This window comes from Hakea prostrata, chromosome 8, assembly GCF_041222555.1.
Source record: "Hakea prostrata isolate BN-2017 chromosome 8, UWA_Hpros_2, whole genome shotgun sequence".
NCBI lineage: Eukaryota > Viridiplantae > Streptophyta > Magnoliopsida > Proteales > Proteaceae > Hakea > Hakea prostrata.
In genome coordinates this window covers 4,170,312-4,189,056 of record NC_142607.1, presented here as the reverse complement: position 1 = coordinate 4,189,056, position 18,745 = coordinate 4,170,312, and the positions used below count along the sequence as shown (strand labels likewise).

At 38.1% G+C, this 18,745-nt stretch overlaps 3 protein-coding genes across 3 annotated transcripts; all 3 read left to right on the top strand.

The window, feature by feature from the left end:
* The first annotated feature begins 403 nt into the window (after window positions 1–403).
* LOC149006379 (peptidyl-prolyl cis-trans isomerase CYP19-4-like) lies at window positions 404–1,963 on the top strand. Its single transcript, XM_089165407.1, has 6 exons — window positions 404–460; window positions 781–847; window positions 948–995; window positions 1,168–1,191; window positions 1,285–1,549; window positions 1,795–1,963. The coding sequence occupies exons 1-6, from the start codon at window positions 404–406 to the stop codon at window positions 1,961–1,963; spliced, it is 630 nt and encodes a 209-aa protein (XP_089021533.1).
* A 6,258-nt stretch (window positions 1,964–8,221) lies between these two features.
* LOC149006378 (peptidyl-prolyl cis-trans isomerase CYP19-4-like) lies at window positions 8,222–9,990 on the top strand. The gene is made up of 6 exons (XM_089165406.1): window positions 8,222–8,299; window positions 8,816–8,882; window positions 8,976–9,023; window positions 9,194–9,217; window positions 9,291–9,552; window positions 9,819–9,990. The coding sequence occupies exons 1-6, from the start codon at window positions 8,222–8,224 to the stop codon at window positions 9,988–9,990; spliced, it is 651 nt and encodes a 216-aa protein (XP_089021532.1).
* Window positions 9,991–16,437: 6,447 nt separating this feature from the next.
* On the top strand, window positions 16,438–18,002 carry LOC149006377 (peptidyl-prolyl cis-trans isomerase CYP19-4-like). Its single transcript, XM_089165404.1, has 6 exons — window positions 16,438–16,494; window positions 16,816–16,882; window positions 16,983–17,030; window positions 17,207–17,230; window positions 17,324–17,588; window positions 17,834–18,002. Exons 1-6 carry the CDS (start codon window positions 16,438–16,440, stop codon window positions 18,000–18,002), a joined length of 630 nt encoding a protein of 209 aa, XP_089021530.1.
* Window positions 18,003–18,745: the final 743 nt, after the last annotated feature.

Here is an 18,745-nt window from a genome sequence, read left to right as displayed (position 1 = left end):
CATCGGTTGACCAAGTGTGAAGCCGTTTCCTTCTTTGGAGTAAGATCGATCACTTGATACATGTGCTCCCCATTTGTATATATATATATATACTTGATTCTGTCAAGTTATGCTCTCATGTTAATTTGATCTAGTTTTCATTGGCTTTGTATCATCAAGAAGACTTGATCAAGAGTGTGAGGAGTTTAATTACGAAGATGGCAACCACTACTCAGTGGATCTCCTTCGTGAGTATATGGGCTCTGGCCTTTTTCGGAGCCTATAGTCTAGTCCAGGTTAATTCTCTTCCCTTGCCCATTCTCTCTTCTGCTTTGCTTTGCTTTCTTTTCTTTTCAGTTCTTTCTTCTGCAAGATTTCTTTTTCCTTCTTCTTTATTGGGGATTCATTTTATTCGCAGACAAAAATGGCTACTGCTGGAATTGAGTCCATACGAAATGTGATCAATTCTAAATTCGGCAAGGTGAGGAAATGGTTGTGTACGGTTTCGCTTTTGCTACTCTTTCTAGCATTTCTCTGATACAAGTTTGAGCTAGTCCCATGATTTCAAGATTTCTAGCTTCTATCCTCCACGTTTGGTCACGGCTGATATGCATGTGTTCTTGCTTTATCTTGATTCTTGAGGGAAAAAAGAAAAACAAAAAACAAAATCCTAGCTAGTTGGAGATTGATAATCTGGTGTCTCCCATTTAATGCTCTGTGTCTGGTTTGACCTGGACTGAGAATTCGTTGATCTATTCGCACTTAAAGAAGTCCATTAATTAATGTTGCTATACTTTCCAGGAGGTTAACTTGACGGAAATAACTCACAAGGTATACTTTGATGTTGAGATTTGTGGAGAGCCTGTTGGTATGTTTTTCTTTTCTTTTGTTATAATATAATATGTTGTCAATAACAGATCTTTTCTCGAGTGGTTAAATGTGACCGGTGATGGTTTTTCTGATTTCAGGTCGTATTGTCATTGGCCTCTTTGGGAAAGCAGTTCCTTCTACAGCAGGTATAGTTGTGTGATCATCAAGTATGCTGCTGAAGTACTAAAATATGAAAACAACAGATTACATAGTGTGCTATATATCCTTTTTGTTTGTTAATTGTTATTATAATTGCTGCACTACTATGCGAGAAGAGAAACTAATCTTTTCAAGTATTATTTCTGTGATGATGGGCAGAGAATTTCCGAGGGCTTTGCACAGGTATCATATCCCATCAATCTTTGTTTGTTCCTCAGTGCTGTCTGTCCCTTGCTTGGCTTGTCTTAAAATGTTTTTTCTTCTTGTTTTTTGCAGGGGAGTATGGAAATAGTAGGAAGAGTGGGAGACCTCTTCACTTCAAAGGGAGCAAATTCCACAGGATTTACCGCAAAGTTCTGATTATGGGGGGTGATTTTACCAATGAATATGGAAGAGGTGGAGAATCAATCTATGGAAGAGATTTCCCTGATGAGAACTTCAAACTGAATCACACTGGAGAAGGGATTGTTTCAATGATAAATGATGGTAGTCCAGATACCAACCGTTCACTGTTCTTCATCGCTGTGACCAAAACTAAATGGTAAGTGAGTGAATACTAGCTTGTCTTATTTTCTCACCATAACAGCTTTTGCCATTTTTAAACTCTGGATCTACTAGACCATATCACTCAAAATGTAACAGCTTAATCCACTTTTGCCAAACTTTTCTTGCTTAGAGATTGAGGATCCACTGTGGGTTGATTGGTCGACCTATCTATGAGATTGTTTCCATTTAAATGATTTACATTTTTATTCACTGCCGCCTTTTTACCTCAACTTGTAACAGGTTAGATGGCAGACATGTAGTGTTTGGTAAGGTGATTTCCGGGATGGATGTAGTATATGAAATTGAAGCTGAGGGAGGACACGCCGGCATACCCAAATGTTCAGTTTTTATTACAGACAGTGGCGAGCTTCCATTAAAGGAAAGGGGTGATGGGATCGAAGACATGTAGTGTTTGGTAATGATTGGTGGATCACAGTGGAGAGCTTCTGTTGGGATTGCTTCACATTTCCTTTTTTTTTTTTTTTTTTTTCTGGTCAACATTGCTTCACATTTCTACTAGTCTTTGATGTCATCTAGGATATCTGCATACCATTGCTTTTTCATGTCCTTGTACAATTTTGCAAACTCGTCTTACAAGGAAAATTTTATACTATGCAGAGAAAAAAATCCATGTTAGTAGGTGCATCTTACGCAGCATGTTCAGTGAACTTACCCATAAAAGAATGTATATGCTGACAAACATGGCATGATACATCGATGCATTGCGATTTATGCCTCTTCTCAATCAACCCAGCCTCAATAAGGGGTATTAAATCCAGCTTGCTTGTTTGGCCAAAAAAAAATAGAAATCCAGCTTGCTGTACAAGAAAGTTTCTGGGCACCAGCACGGGAATTGACTGTACATTTTTCATGTCTAATGCTTGGTCTGCTAAATCATACTTCTCCCAGTTGAGGAGTTTTCAGCACAAGAATGTGATCGAGCATACGGATTACTTTGTTTCACATCCACAAAACCTTTACTCTTCAATACCTGCAATTAAATTTTTGATGGAAATCAGACAGACCTTGCTTCATTGAAGAAAAAACGGTGAGATAGAAGTGTAGATCCTTTTTATCACATTGATTGTCAGTTATTTGAGGCATAAATGCCTTCAACTATAAATTGAAAGCTCAACAAGAACTCATTTTTTCTGCATATGTATCAGGCTTAACTAGATTGCAAGCGATTTGTGACAATTTTAAATTTTAAACTTTAAATTTTATTGTCACAATTGTTCTTCCTTATGCTTTAGGGGCTATAAAATATTCACTCTATCTTTCAGTCAATAAAACTAGCTAAAACTGAATTTTAATTTACAAAATTAACTAAAATAGTGATTTTATAATTTATTATTTTTTTTTTTTATCCTTTTGGACATTTTTATCCTTAAAATTGGCCCTACCAATATAGGGATGAAAATATCCAAGGAGATGAAAAAATAATGATCTTTTTCATTGGTGTTGTTAGTTTTAGGGATAAAAATATTTAAAGAAAATAAAGATTACTGTTTGGTTAGTTTTGTAAACCAAAATTCAGTTTTAGCTAGTTTTGTAGCATTGTGACTACTTTTAAGAAGGAAAAACCTAAAAGTAATTAATCATATAATTTTCTGTTTTTCTCCAAATGTTGTAAGAGTTGGATAATCTCCATATCATCTCCTTTTACATTAACCTTTGCAAATTGCACATCTTTTGTCATTTGCATAGCATTACAACCCAATGGCTCAAATTCCAATATGTATGGTGACAGAGATAAACACAAACCACGATGTTTCTTGATGTGAAATACAAAATTGGATGTTAGTCATCAATGGTTATCCAATGTAGTCACGGTGTTCTTTACGAGGAAGCCATTGTTGAAGTTTCTCGAAATATTTTTACTTTTAAGATGTAAATGAAGTTACCATTTTGAAATTTAAACCCTCCCCCCCAACGAAACGACCCTTCCAAAAACAATTAGTATAGTGAAATAGAACTTATGGACTCCTGCATTTTTTTATACTAAATTAGAGCATATGTTGGATGGTGTTCTTGTGGGTCTTGCACTGTGTATGGACCAACTCAAAGTCTCACATACAGTTGCTACACACACCATGGCACACATTCTAACCTTACCATCTAGCACTTGAGTCTAGATCATCTCCCTGACATGTGCTCCTCGAGGGCTATTGATCACAAATTACAAGGGCCCACATGATTGGGGTGATGGATTTTTAAAAAATATATATTTTATTATTTTTACCTTTTAGTCCTACAAAGTTTGCAGTTGTAAAGCTGTTGGGAGAGCACTCCCGTTAGGAAAGATGATCCACACTCCTGGCACCTCTCCGCTAGGGATATCTCTTTTTCCTTCTTTCCTTCTGTTACTAATTACTATACTCGTAAATATAGTCTCTTTTGTATATATGTAATACAAACCACAATGATGTACTTAATGGCATGTAATTTACCGGTATCTATAATGGAGTTTTTTGTAGCATCGTTCAAAAAAATATATATAAATGTAGAAATTCAGTTTAGGGGTTCGTCTATGGTTCAATTGCATGCAGAAGATGAAAAGCCCTTGGTTAGTCCATAGGATTCCATTACAGTTGCTGAGAGCTTCAGGCGTCTTTCATGAGTTCACCATCTATTTATAAACCGTTTAATAATTTATTGAAAAGCAGTTTCTTTCTTTCTTGGTTTGAGAAGCAGAAAATTTGTAAAACCATTTTGTTTTGCTGAAATATGGACTCGAACTAAATGTTGGGAAAAAGACCGATAGACGGTTCACTATTTTCCCTCGTGGTTCGGCTTTGCCTACATCCACGGGCGTAATGAGACCTTCACTATGAGAAAGTTGAAATACAACTCTTGTACAGTGCTTGGATTTACAACCCAACCCAACCCCGTATCCAAACCGGATACCCCCGACACCCTCTCTCAACTCACACCTCAACTCTAGAGGAGTGTTCCCACACTGACTGCCTCTCACTTGGCTTAGCCTCTCTCACTTGGCTTCACTCTCTTGCTTCTCTCTACACTTCTCTCGCCACTCAAGCAAACCTCCCTACCCTGCTATTACGGAGAGGAGGAGAAAGGATGAACGTTGCCTTATCTCCCTTGACAATTTGTCAAAGGACTTACCGTCCATATTAATGGTTGTCTCCTTTGTCATAAATAGGTGAATTCGGTGGAGATAAGAGAAGAGAAGCTTTCTCTTCAAAGTCAACATAAGTGGCGAGAGAGAAGAAAACTTTCTCTCTACAACCGTGTTTGTCAAACTTTGTGAGCCCTCCATTAATGAGGAGGACTTTACAAACTCCCCTCCGACTCATATGGAGGGACAGATCATGCCCGCCGTGTTGCCGCAGTAGTTATGTTTGCCCTTTGGTAGTGCCTTTGTCATCATATCCGCTCCATTTTTGTCGTATGGATTTTTTCAATCTGCAATCGCTTCCGTTCAGACATCTCGTATTCAATGATACCTTACATGGATGTGTTTGGATTTATAATGCAAACTTGGATTCTTACTTATATGAATTGCACTTTGGCGGCGATGAATGACATACTTTTCTTGTTTCGACCGAGTTCTTGAGTGAATTGCTTCATCCATAGCATCTCCTTACATGCTTCAACAACAGCGATGTACTCGCCGGTAGATGACAAAGCCACACATTTTTGCAACTTAGATTGCCATGACACGCCCCCCGCAAAGGTAACTAGGTATCCCGATGTGGATTTCCTAGAGTCAATGTCCCCACCAAATCAGCATCTCGATATGCTTGTAACATAGGTGGTGGCTTCCAAAACACGAGAAATGTTAGTAGTACCTTTAAGATATCTCATTATCCACTTCACCGCTTCCAGTGTTCCTTTCCAGGATTGGATAGAAATCTACTAACAACTCCTACCGCATGTGCAATATCGGGTCTAGTACGGACCATGGCATACATCGGACTTCCACCGCTGAAGAGTAGGGAATGCATTTCATTTCATCCCCTCTCAGTTGAGGACGTCACTACTCAACAAAGACACCAAGGACACAGATAGCTTTGCTCATATTAAATCCAAGTACCTCGACATACCTTCTGTGATAGCCACAACCTAGTTCTCATCACGATAAATCTAGCCTAAGATTGTTGTCAGCCCCAAACCTCATGCAAAGGACTTGCTCAATGTGCTTCAACGCAAAACATCCGACCAACAATCAACATGCACAACATAGAGCAAAAGAATAATGAAATCCTTGAAAATCTAACAAACACACAAGGCGATGCATACCCATGATCCACATGAATGAATCAAACCTTGTACCATGCCTGGGCTGTTTCAAACCAACAAGCTCCTAACCGACCATGTCACCTTGACCAAAACCTCCCCATAAACTTCCTCCAAACTCCATGGAGAAAGGCCCTACATCTAGTTGATGGATTCCAAACCATACAGCACTAAACAACACCACCCGTATAGAAGACAACACATAAAAAATCATCGAAGTCAATACCCCCAAATCCCCACAACCAACCTCCTTACCTGTAGCCCGGCAGCAAACACCCAGGAGTGCCACCCGTAACCACCAGGTCATAGTGTGGCTATAAGAATCCATCCGCATAGCCAACCACCATCTATGCCCATGCCCAAAGCACGTCACCCGCAGTAGCATAACAAACCGATAGTGAATACCGAGATGACCGCCGTGACAACAGCTCAACGTTCGAGCTGGTTGCACACCATTGTGGGACATCACCAACACCCCCCACCCACCACGTAAGTGGACAAGGTCAAAAGAGCAACGAGCCGATCACAAAGCGGATCGGGCTCAGAAAGACCACACTCACCGACACCCATCAAATCCCATAACCAACCAAACCAGCAAACCCAAGAAAAACAGCCCACAAGTTGGCGGACGCAGAACCCCTACAACCAACACCCAAGAATAGGATACCTCCCCACTCACAGAACACTCCACAAGGGCGATGGAGATAAGTTGATTAGATGAACGCGGAGCCTCCCCAAAGCACCCCAACCAGTGAAAGCATCATCACCAATAATGGCCATCTCACACACCAAGGGGGCGAAACCAAGATCCATGTCCAAAGACTCTTCAAATGCTCCACGACTCACCTCCATGCACGGACACAAAGAGTACCCTCCAACGAGGCAAAAAGTAAATACATCAAAAACATCCAGAAGCATAGCCCACACCTAGATGCACACTAGAAAGTACAAAATACAAAGCTCCCCCAAGAGACCAAACCACAACATCCGAATCACTAACCAAAACCTATGGAAGAAGTTCATAAAGGAACAGAGCCTAAACAATGAACACAGAGATCACCAATGGGCAAAGACCCGTGAGAACAACCCACGGGCCAAGCTGATCCACAAAGAGGACTCCCCACCAACACGGTACAAAGGCAACACACCCCCACACTAGAGACCGAAGCCAGACCAACCAAAAGGAGATCCCCTATCTACCAAGATTAGAAAACAGGCCACAACCACCCAGAACCACACCGAAGCGATGCACACATACCACCCATGAAAACCAACCCACCGACCAAAACACCCGATCAAAAAAAAAACAAGGGTAACATGAAGGATCACAACAATACCCAACATCACAGAGAAGTGAGACAAAACCACACAGAGACGAGATAAACCCACCAGCGATCGGCCGTCCCACGTCCATCTCCTAAGCCAACAACCCACCCACAACAGGACCCACGACCAGTGACTCACAAAAGACCAGACCTCCCCCCCACAAGGCACCGAGAGAAAGATCGTCCACAGAGGCCCACACAATCCATAGCCCAGAGGACCGAGGGATACAATAACCCCCAACAACTAACAAAACAAACAACCACACAAGGCACAAGAACGGTAACAATACGACCCAAAGGCAAACTCCCCAAGAACAAGTCAAAGAACCCAAAACCAACAAACCCACCCAAGAATCAACCAAACAATAAAAATCATCAACACAAACCAACCCGATCTAACCAGCACACGCGACACACCCAGGAGCAACAAGTCCAAAACAAACCACGACAACACACCCAACACACCCACCCCCAACAACAAACACACGAACCAACACAAAAACCGAAGACCACACCCCGGGCCACACAGAAAGACACAAGAAAGAAAACAACACAGGCAACAACCAAAAACCAAAACCATACACACCCAACCACACAACCAGAGGAGGCACACACCCCACCAACCCACCCCACACCCCACCAACAAACCCCACCCTAAAGCAGAGGAGGAGAAAGGAGAACCCAAAACAAAGACACCAAAAGTCTCTTCAAAAAGGAACGGGGAGATAAGAGAAGAGAAGTTTCAAAGTAAATAAGGTAGAGAGAAGAAAATTTTACAATGGTTTGTCAAATTTGAGCCCTCATTAATGGAGGACTTTACACTAAACTGCCATTAGCAGGTGATCATCATGATTGGTCTAACCGATTCTGTTTGTACAGTTGTGTCGTTGGCCATCGGTTGAGCAAGTGTGAAGTCGTTTCCTTCTTTGGAGTAAGATCGATCACTTGATACATGTTCTCCACATTTTGTATATATATGTACTTGATTCTGTCACGTTACGCTCTCATGTTAATTTGATCTAGTTTTCATTGGCTTTGTATCATCAAGAAGACTCGATCGAGAGCGCAAGGAGTTTACGAAGATGGCAAACACTCCTCACTGGGTCTACTTAGCGTTTATATTGGCTCTGGTCATTTCCGAAGCCTACACTCGATTTCAGGTTAATTCTCTTCCCTTGCCCATCTACGCTGCTTTGCTTTGCTTTCTTTTCTTTTCAGTTCTTTCTTCTGCAAGATTTCTTTTTCCTTCTTCTTTATTGGGATTCATTTTATTCGCAAATAAAAATGGGCACTGCTGGATTAATTCCGTCCATACGTAATGTGATAAATTCTCAACTCTATAATGTAAGGAAATGGTTGTGTACGCTTTCGCTTTTGCAATTCTTTCTAGCATTTCTTTGGTATGAGTTCGAGCTAGTCCCATGATTTCAGGATTTCTAGCTTCTATCCTCCACGCTTGGTCATGGCTGATGATGCATGTGTTCTTGCTTTATCTTGATTCTTGAGGGAAAAAAAGAAAAACAAAGAACAAAATCCTAGCTAGTTGGAGATTGATAATCTGGTGTCTCCCATCTAATGCTTTGTATCTGGTGTGACCTGGACTGAGAGTTAGAACTATAAAGTTGATCTATTCACACTTAAAGAAGTCCATTAATTAATGTTGCTATACTTTCCAGGATGCTAAGTTGAAGGAAATAACTCACAAAGTGTACTTTGATGTTGATATTTGTGGAAAGCCTGCGGGTATGTTTTTCTTTTCTTGTTATAATATGTTGTCAATAACAGATCTTTTCTCGAGTGGTTAAATGTGACTGGTGATGGTTTTTCTGATTTCAGGTCGAATTGTCATTGGCCTCTTTGGGAAAGCAGTTCCTTCTACAGCAGGTATAGTTGTGTGATCATCAACTATGCTGCTGAAGTACTAAAATATATATGAAAACAACAGATTACATAGTGCTATGTATATATCCTTCTAGTTTGTTATTAATATAATTACTGCACTACAATGCGAGAAGAGAAACTAATCTTTTCAAGTATTCTTTCTGTAATGGCAGAGAATTTCCGAGGCCTTTGTACAGGTATCATAACCCATCAATCTTTGTGTGTTCCTCAGTGTCTGTCCCTTGCTTGGCTTGACTTAAAATTTTGCAGGGGAGTATGGAAAAGGTAGGAAGAGACGGAGACCTCTTCACTTCAAAGGGAGCAAATTCCACAGGATTTACCGCAAATATCTGATTATGGGGGGTGATTTTACCAATGGAGATGGAAGAGGTGGAGAATCAATCTATAGGAGAGATTTCCCGGATGAGAACTTCAAACTGAGTCACACTGAAGAAGGGATTGTTTCAATGAATAATGATGGTCCAGATACCAACCGTTCACTGTTCTTCATCACTCTGACCTCAACTAAATGGTAAGTGAGTGAATACTTGTCTTATATATTTTCTCACCATCACAGCTTTTGCCATTTTTAAACTCTGGGTCTTTTGTTTTTCTGCTGGTTCTTTATATCTACTAGACCATATCACTCAAAATGTAACAGCTTAATCCACTTTTGTCAATCTTTTCTTGCTTAGAGATTGAGGATCAACTGTTGGTTGATTTATCGACCTATAACATTGTTTCCATTTAAATGATTTACCTTCTTATTCTCTGCCTTTTTACCTCAACTTGTAACAGGTTAGATGGCACACATGTAGTGTTTGGTAAGGTGATTTCCGGGATGGATGTAGTATATGCAATTGAAGCTGAGGGAGGAGACGCCGGCATACCCAAATGTTTAGTTGTTATTACAGACAGTGGCGAGCTTCCATTGAAGCAAAAGGGTGATGGGATGGAAGACGAATTGTAATGATTGTGGACAGTGTAGAGCTTCTCTTGTGATTGCTTAACATTTCTACTAGTCTTTGATGTCATCTTGGATATCTGCATACCATTGCTTTTTCATGTCCTTGTACAATTTTGCAAGCTCGTCTTACAAGGAAAATTTTATACTATGTATAAAGGTGACATAATTAGTTTGGAGATCAAAACTTTCACTTACATAGACATTGTATTTTGGAGAGAAATATATTTTCTGCTCTGAGTGTAAAATACAATCAACATTCTCATAGCATGGTTTTAAATCTCAGCTGCAAACAATCTTGGATTACCTACATTTGAGGGCAGCATTACTTAGATCTTCTACACTCAGAGATTCTAATCAAACGAAATAGAACCCTCTCTAAATGTACTGTATGAGGATTGATGCACTAACCTCATTGGAGAAGTGAACTAAACCTAGTTTCCCAGGTAGAAAATTACGTTATTAACTACTTTTAAGTTTTTCTTTACAAAAATAGTCATTTAATGTTTTAATTAAAAACTAGTTAAAACTGAATTTCAATTTATAAAACTAACCAAAATAGTGGGAAAGAAAAGGAAAACAAAAATTAGAATAGTGATTTTTCACCCTTTTGTAAAATTTTACCCTTAAAATTGACCATAATAATATGTGGATGAAAATGTCTGAAGGATACGAAAGAATAGTGATTTTTCCTTTCACTTTGTTTAGTTTTGGAGTAAAAAGTTCAAAGAAGATTTAAAAAAAAAAAAAAAAGCATTATTTTAATTAATTTTTTTTTTAATGATAAAGGGAAATTTGGATTAAGATTATAAGTAGTAGCTACATCTAATATGAGACATAATGTCTTTATAATTAGACCCTATGTTTCCTGCAATCAAACTAAGTAACCAGTCCGGCCCTTATTGTATCCTGATGTTTTACATTACAAACGTCTAGTTTCAATGTGAGCGTTTTGTATTATAGTCCAGATAATTTCTAATAAGTACTTCAAAAGTTGCCCCGGTTGGGCCTTGCCTTGTTGTAGATCCATAATAATTCCATTTTGGAGTAGTCCTAGAGATGGAGCCCTGTGGCTCAGTAGATACACTTGCACATAAAAGTGTTGGTAAGTTTCCAAAATTTGTTTGTGAGGTCAAACATTTAAGGCAGGTGGTTGATGGATTGACATCATTATTTGGTATATCATCCAAATGATTTTGGTATAGGTTTTAGTCCCTTATCCAACTATTATTATTATTTAGTGTCTGAGTTGGGTTTAGATTTTTATTATTGATTAGTTTATCATTCTTTTCTAACCAGATGAAGTAGCATGTGATTATAAAATTTGAAAAAAACCACTTTTTGGTATTTTTATCCATATTACGTTCATGAAGGAAAGAAAAGCAAATTTTAGGGAAAGAGGTGTTTCTTATGAACTCCGTTCGCAACCCTAGTGGTCCCGCTGCCCATATTGTCTTTGTACAATCAGATGATATAAAAAGATGCCATGTCGATTCTTCAAAGTTGTTGCATAAGACGCATGTTTGGCTTGTTACCTTCCATTTGAAGAGGATCTTCTTTGTTGGTAGACCTGCATTTAATAGGGCTAAAAGAATATTTTAAATTTGGATGTATTGGTAACTTCCAAAAAAACCTCTACCAATGGGCATAGTTGGGTTTTGGATCATGACTATTCATCTTAGTTAGTACAATTCCTGCTAGTTTTGCAATAAATTCGCCAGCTGTTGATAAGAGTGACAGCCATGAGTCCAGAGTTTGGGATGGGTTAATTGAAGGAATTGGCAATCATGGAGGTGGAGGTATTAGGCTTGTGTGATTTTGTTAAAAAGCCTTCCTGTTGCTTTGTTGTTCATGGACTTCTCTGACTGTTGCTTTGTTGTTCATGGACTTCTCTGACTGTTGCTTTGTTGTTCATAGTATGTTGTTGAGTCTACCCACAGGTTAAACCAGAAATGTATGTTATTCCCGTCCCCAATTTTCCTTTTTACCATTGATCGAAGCATTGTGATGATACTTGTAATGTTTTTCCATATCCAATATCCATTTTTGTGTTGTACTTTGGGGTTGAAAATGGACAAGTTGGAGTCGTATATTGCTTTGATGATTTCTCCCCAAAGAGAATTAGGATAGTTGAGAAACCTTCATCCCTGCATGAGTAATAGGGCGCTATTAATCTACTCCATACGCTTAAACCCTAGTTCACCTTATTGTTTGAGTTTACAGCGTCTTTCCTAAGAAACTAGAGTCAATTGTTTATTTTTATTGGGCTTTCCCAACCAAAATCTTTGACATACTGTGTCCAAAGTCTTGCATATAGTTTTGGGAAAACGAAAGCATTGCATTAGATATATGGGTTGTGATTGAAGTACAGATTTCATGAGTACCTCCCTTACCGCAAATGAAAGGTTCGATGCTTTCCATGAAAGGTTCCTTAGATATATTTTAGTTGATTTTGAAAAACCCAAATTTAGTTTTTGCTCATTTTGTTTATTGATATATTAAGTCTATTCAATAGTTCTTTCAAAACTTTCCCAGTACCTCAATTTCATAGAATCCGTATTTTCATTTTACACATGGAGAAAAGGGAATCTCTTTTCTCTTTTCTATGGAGATTTGACCTTTACGTTTAGATGAATGAGATTTGATCGTTTGATTCTCATGGGAAAAGATAATTCCAATCGAGTGTTGTAGTACACAATAAAAGGTGGATGGAGCTTCAATGTTGCACAATTAATGCACATCATTGAACTGCGTAAGTTCATGGTGAAGAGTAAAATATCGACCATTTGATTGGCACGTTATATATATATATATATATATATATGGGTAATTTTCATTTGGACCCCCTAAGGTTTGGTCCAAGTCACTTTTAGTTCAAAAATTTTTTTCTCTTTGCATATGGCTCCCCTGTGGTATTTAGAAATAACTAATTAAGGACAACTCATAATTTTGATGATCAAAATACCCTTATGGTGTAATGGTCAAGATTGTAGCATGTATGCTATTTTGATCCAACGGTTTATGTTAAAAAGACAAATTTTAATCTTTTTATTTTATATTCAAGGATCTTAAGATTTCAAATTTACAAAATGATGCCCTTGATTGAAACTCAATGAAATCCCATTTCCATTACACAAGAAAACCCTACTTCCAAGAATAACCATCCAAAGGAAATCTATGTAAAATTGTGAAGGAAATAGTTTGTAATAGTAAAACAAATCTCGCTTACATAAGAACTTAGTTGTTTGAAGTTGCAGAGAAAAAGGAGAGAGATCGTTCGAAATCCCAAAGAACCTCAAAATCCGAAACCCAACATCTCGGGAAACACATCCATCCATCCAGCTTTCACATAGTTCCATCGAAAGACCAGAACAATAAAAAGGTTGAAGGCAGTGGCGAAGTTCGCTAGCTGTTCATCACCAGGTCATTCTTAGCTATATTTCTTCTTTCTACTCTTAGGTTTTTCTGCTTATCAGCTAAGAAATATCTTTGGATGCTGACGTGCTATTTCGTCAACCCAAGGTAGAGATATTTTTAGATCTAGATCTATAAATTCTTTGTTTTAATCCTCTCCTCGTTTCAAAATCGATTGGGTCTTCTTTTTGTTTGCTTCTATGTTATTTTCCGAGGTTCTGTTGGTTCTTAGTTGGAGAAGAAATTTAGCTGGAAAAAAATGTTGAGCAGTCGCCTAACCCAATCGTCTCACGCATTTGAATCTATTGAGTTTCGGAAGAACGACGAATCATTAATGGAGTTTGGATGTGGGGATTTCGGGTATTTACCAGACTTTTATTTTTGGAGTATTATTTGAATTTGATTTTTGAACGACGATGGGTTGTGTAGATGCACATTACAGAAGGCGATGTAAAATCAGAGCCTCATGTTGCGGCAAAATTTTCGATTGCAGGCATTGCCATAATGAAGCCAATGTCGAGATGGTTTTTCTTCGCAATTTCGCATAGATCTTCATTTGGATGGTTATTCTTCAAGAAGATAATCTCCAATCGACAAAGAACCTCGCTGATTCCTAAAGAGATGATTCTTTAATTCCAAGATTCTTGATCTTGAACCAAAGGCAAACACGCGATATATCCAACTTGTTCCACGCTCAATTCGAAGTTTTGGCAGCAACTATATGGGGTAGAACACGCTCAGACACCGATGCAACCAACCAGCTTAAAATAAGCTGATCTTGCTGCTCCGAGATATCAGTTGGTGAAGTAGATGATACAGAATCATCAGAACTAGGAGTTGCAGAGGGCCACGGCAACGAACCATTCATATAACCCAACAAATCATAGCCGTGCAGAAGTGGTAAAAACTGAACACGCCATAAGAGGAAATTAGAAGAATTGAGCTACAGTGGTAAGGCGGCAGCAACGTTGATGCTCACAATCGCAGAGGAAGAAGAAGAGAAAGGAGCGGAAGCCATGCTAGGAATTAGGGCAAAAGCCCGAAACACAAACCTGATACCATGTAGAATCTGATTTCTAATATATCAAAGTAGCTAGAGATTTACAGTATGTATATATTGAAAGTACAGAGTAGGTTATACAAGAGAAATATGATACAGTGTAATGGAACTTTATAGCTAAGTAGCAACTGACGGTATAACAGCTCTATCCTTAACATAAATCAAGCTAATGGGAATATATCATGAAGAAAGAATCAACAGTAGGAATATTTCAGGTATAGGGCCCCTAGTAAATTGTTGATGTTTATTTGCAGGTTGAACTCAATAAGGTGGTTGCTGAGAATGGTTCAGTTGAAGACGGTCTAGAAAACTGTAATGGAAAGAAGAACAGTGATAACAGGAAGCTGTCACTCCCTTCTATTAGAGGTTGACAATTTTGCTTGTGTTACTCTTTTCTTTGAGGCTCATGCATTTACCTCTCATAGTATAAGATCAAGAGTTCTAAGTTTTTTTTGGGATTAGAGTGAAGTCCTGTTTATATAAATAGTTATCTAGCTCCCTTATATATAAAGTCATTTCTAAGAATTAATTGACATACACATAAAGTCCTACAACCAAAGTGTGAAGTTACTATTCTGAAATTTACACCCCCCAAACGGCCCTTCAAAAAATAAAAAATAAAATATTGGTATAGTGAAATAGAACATGTGGACTCTTGCAATTTTTTATACTAAATTAGAGTGTATGTTGGATGGTGTTCTTGTGACCTACAAGTTGTGTGTCTTGCACTATGTATGGATCAACTCAAAGTCTCTCGTACAGATGGTACACACACCACGACACGCATCCGGACCTTACCATCTAGCACCTGAGTCCGGATCATCTCACTCGAGGTGTGCTCCCCGAGTACTATTGATCACAAATTACAGGGGCCCACAGGATTAGGGTAATAATTTAAAAAAATATATATATTATTTTTTTCTTGTAAACCCTACTACATAGTTTGTGGTTGTAACCACCCACAGGATTAGGGTGATGAATTTTTTTTAAAAAATATTTTATTATTTTTTACTTGTGGACCCTACATAATTTGTGGTTGTAAAACGGAGAGATGATCCACACTCTTAGCACCTCTCTTGTTGTACAGTTAGCTGAATCTACTACTAAGCTAACTAGGGATATCTCTTTTTCCCTTCTGTTAGTATGCTTGTAAATATATATACTCTCTTTTGTATGTAATACAAACCACACTGATGTACTTAATGGCATGTAATGTACCGGTATCTATTTTAATGGAGTTATTTTAGCATAGTTCAAAATATATATATATATATATATATAAATGTAGAAATTCATTTATTCGTCCATTGTTCAGTTGCAAAAGATGAAAAGCCCTTGGCTAGTCCATAGGATTCCATTAGAGTTGCTGAGAGCTTCAGGCGTCTTTCATGAGTTCACCGTCTATTTAGAAACCGCTTAACAATTTATTGAAAAACGGTTTCTTTCTTTCTTGGTTTGAGAAGCAGAAAACTTGTAAAACCGTTTTGTTTTGCAGAAATATCGACTCGAACTAAACTGCCATTAGCAGGTGATCATCATGACTGGTATAACTGAATTGTACCGTTGGCCATCGGTTGACCAAGTGTGAAGCCGTTTCCTTCTTTGGAGTAAGATCGATCACTTGATACATGTGCTCCCCATTTGTATATATATATATATATATATATATACTTGATTCTGTCAAGTTATGCTCTCATGTTAATTTGATCTAGTTTTCATTGGCTTTGTATCATCAAGAAGACTTGATCAAGAGTGTGAGGAGTTTAATTACGAAGATGGCAACCACTACTCAGTGGATCTCCTTCGTGAGTATATGGGCTCTGGCCTTTTTCGGAGCCTATAGTCTAGTCCAGGTTAATTCTCTTCCCTTGCCCTTTCTCTTCTGCTTTGCTTTGCTTTCTTTTCTTTTCAGTTCTTTCTTCTGCAAGATTTCTTTTTCCTTCTTCTTTATTGGGGATTCATTTTATTCGCAGACAAAAATGGCTACTGCTGGAATTGAGTCCATACGAAATGTGATCAATTCTAAATTCGGCAAGGTGAGGAAATGGTTGTGTACGGTTTCGCTTTTGCTACTCTTTCTAGCATTTCTCTGATACAAGTTTGAGCTAGTCCCATGATTTCAAGATTTCTAGCTTCTATCCTCCACGCTTGGTCATGGCTGATGATGCATGTGTTCTTGCTTTATCTTGATTCTTGAGGGAAAAAAGAAAAACAAAAAACAAAATCCTATCTAGTTGGAGATTGATAATCTGGTGTCTCCCATTTAATGCTCTGTGTCTGGTTTGACCTGGACTGAGAATTCGTTGATCTATTCGCACTTAAAGAAGTCCATTAATTAATGTTGCTATACTTTCCAGGAGGTTAACTTGACGGAAATAACTCACAAGGTATACTTTGATGTTGAGATTTGTGGAGAGCCTGTTGGTATGTTTTTCTTTTCTTTTGTTATAATATAATATGTTGTCAATAACAGATCTTTTCTCGAGTGGTTAAATGTGACCGGTGATGGTTTTTCTGATTTCAGGTCGTATTGTCATTGGCCTCTTTGGGAAAGCAGTTCCTTCTACGGCAGGTATATACAGTTGTGTGATCATCAAGTATGCTGCTGAAGTAGTAAAATATGAAAACAACAGATTACATAGTGTGCTATATATCCTTTTTGTTTGTTAATTGTTATTATAATTGCTGCACTACTATGCGAGAAGAGAAACTAATCTTTTCAAGTATTATTTCTGTGATGATGGGCAGAGAATTTCCGAGGGCTTTGCACAGGTATCATATCCCATCAATCTTTGTTTGTTCCTCAGTGCTGTCTGTCCCTTGCTTGGCTTGTCTTAAAATGTTTTTTCTTCTTGTTTTTTGCAGGGGAGTATGGAAATAGTAGGAAGAGTGGGAGACCTCTTCACTTCAAAGGGAGCAAATTCCACAGGATTTACCGCAAAGTTCTGATTATGGGGGGTGATTTTACCAATGAATATGGAAGAGGTGGAGAATCAATCTATGGAAGAGATTTCCCTGATGAGAACTTCAAACTGAATCACACTGGAGAAGGGATTGTTTCAATGATAAATGATGGTAGTCCAGATACCAACCGTTCACTGTTCTTCATCGCTGTGACCAAAACTAAATGGTAAGTGAGTGAATACTAGCTTGTCTTATTTTCTCACCATAACAGCTTTTGCCATTTTTAAACTCTGGATCTACTAGACCATATCACTCAAAATGTAACAGCTTAATCCACTTTTGCCAAACTTTTCTTGCTTAGAGATTGAGGATCCACTGTGGGTTGATTGGTCGACCTATCTATGAGATTGTTTCCATTTAAATGATTTACATTTTTATTCACTGCCGCCTTTTTACCTCAACTTGTAACAGGTTAGATGGCAGACATGTAGTGTTTGGTAAGGTGATTTCCGGGATGGATGTAGTATATGAAATTGAAGCTGAGGGAGGACACGCCGGCATACCCAAATGTTCAGTTTTTATTACAGACAGTGGCGAGCTTCCATTAAAGGAAAGGGGTGATGGGATCGAAGACATGTAGTGTTTGGTAATGATTGGTGGATCACAGTGGAGAGCTTCTGTTGGGATTGCTTCACATTTTTTTTTTTTTTTTTTTTTTTTTTTTCTGGTCAACATTGCTTCACATTTCTACTAGTCTTTGATGTCATCTAGGATATCTGCATACCATTGCTTTTTCATGTCCTTGTACAATTTTGCAAACTCGTCTTACAAGGAAAATTTTATATTATGTATGAAGGTGACATAATTAGTTTGGAGATCAAAACTTTCACTTACGTAGACATTCTATTTTGAGGAGAAATATATTTTCTGCTCTGAGTGTAAAAATACAATCAACATTCTCATAGCATGGTTTTAAATCTCAGCTGCAAACAATCTTGGATTACCTGCATTCGAGGGCAGCATTACTTAGATCTTCTACGCTCACAGATTCGAATCAAACGAAATAGAACACTCTCTAAATGTACTGTGTGGGGATTGATATGCTAATTAGATTGGGGAAGTGAACTAAACCTAGTTTTTCAGGTGGAAAATGGAAAAATTACGCTACCTATGAGTTTTTTTTTACAAAACTAGTCACTTAATATTTTAATTAACAAACTAGTTAAAGCTGAATTTCAATTTATAAAACTAACCAAAATAGTGTTGGGGAAAACAAAAATTAGAATAGTGATTTTTCACCTTTTTTATATTTTTACAGTTAAAATTGAGCATAAGCATAAAGAATATGGGGATGAAAATGTCCAAAGGATAAGAAGGAATAGT

Excerpts from the sequence above, each read along its gene's own strand:
- LOC149006379 (XM_089165407.1), top strand. The coding sequence starts at position 404 with ATGGCTACTGCTGGAATTGAGTCCATACGAAATGTGATCAATTCTAAA. Across the intron at positions 848-947 it reads GATTTGTGGAGAGCCTGTTG|GTCGTATTGTCATTGGCCTC; the intron begins GTATGTTTTTCT and ends TTCTGATTTCAG. Across the intron at positions 1,192-1,284 it reads TTTCCGAGGGCTTTGCACAG|GGGAGTATGGAAATAGTAGG; the intron begins GTATCATATCCC and ends TGTTTTTTGCAG.
- LOC149006378 (XM_089165406.1), top strand. The coding sequence starts at position 8,222 with ATGGCAAACACTCCTCACTGGGTCTACTTAGCGTTTATATTGGCTCTG. Across the intron at positions 9,024-9,193 it reads AGCAGTTCCTTCTACAGCAG|AGAATTTCCGAGGCCTTTGT; the intron begins GTATAGTTGTGT and ends CTGTAATGGCAG. Across the intron at positions 9,218-9,290 it reads TTTCCGAGGCCTTTGTACAG|GGGAGTATGGAAAAGGTAGG; the intron begins GTATCATAACCC and ends AAAATTTTGCAG.
- LOC149006377 (XM_089165404.1), top strand. The coding sequence starts at position 16,438 with ATGGCTACTGCTGGAATTGAGTCCATACGAAATGTGATCAATTCTAAA. Across the intron at positions 16,495-16,815 it reads TCAATTCTAAATTCGGCAAG|GAGGTTAACTTGACGGAAAT; the intron begins GTGAGGAAATGG and ends TATACTTTCCAG. Across the intron at positions 17,031-17,206 it reads AGCAGTTCCTTCTACGGCAG|AGAATTTCCGAGGGCTTTGC; the intron begins GTATATACAGTT and ends GATGATGGGCAG.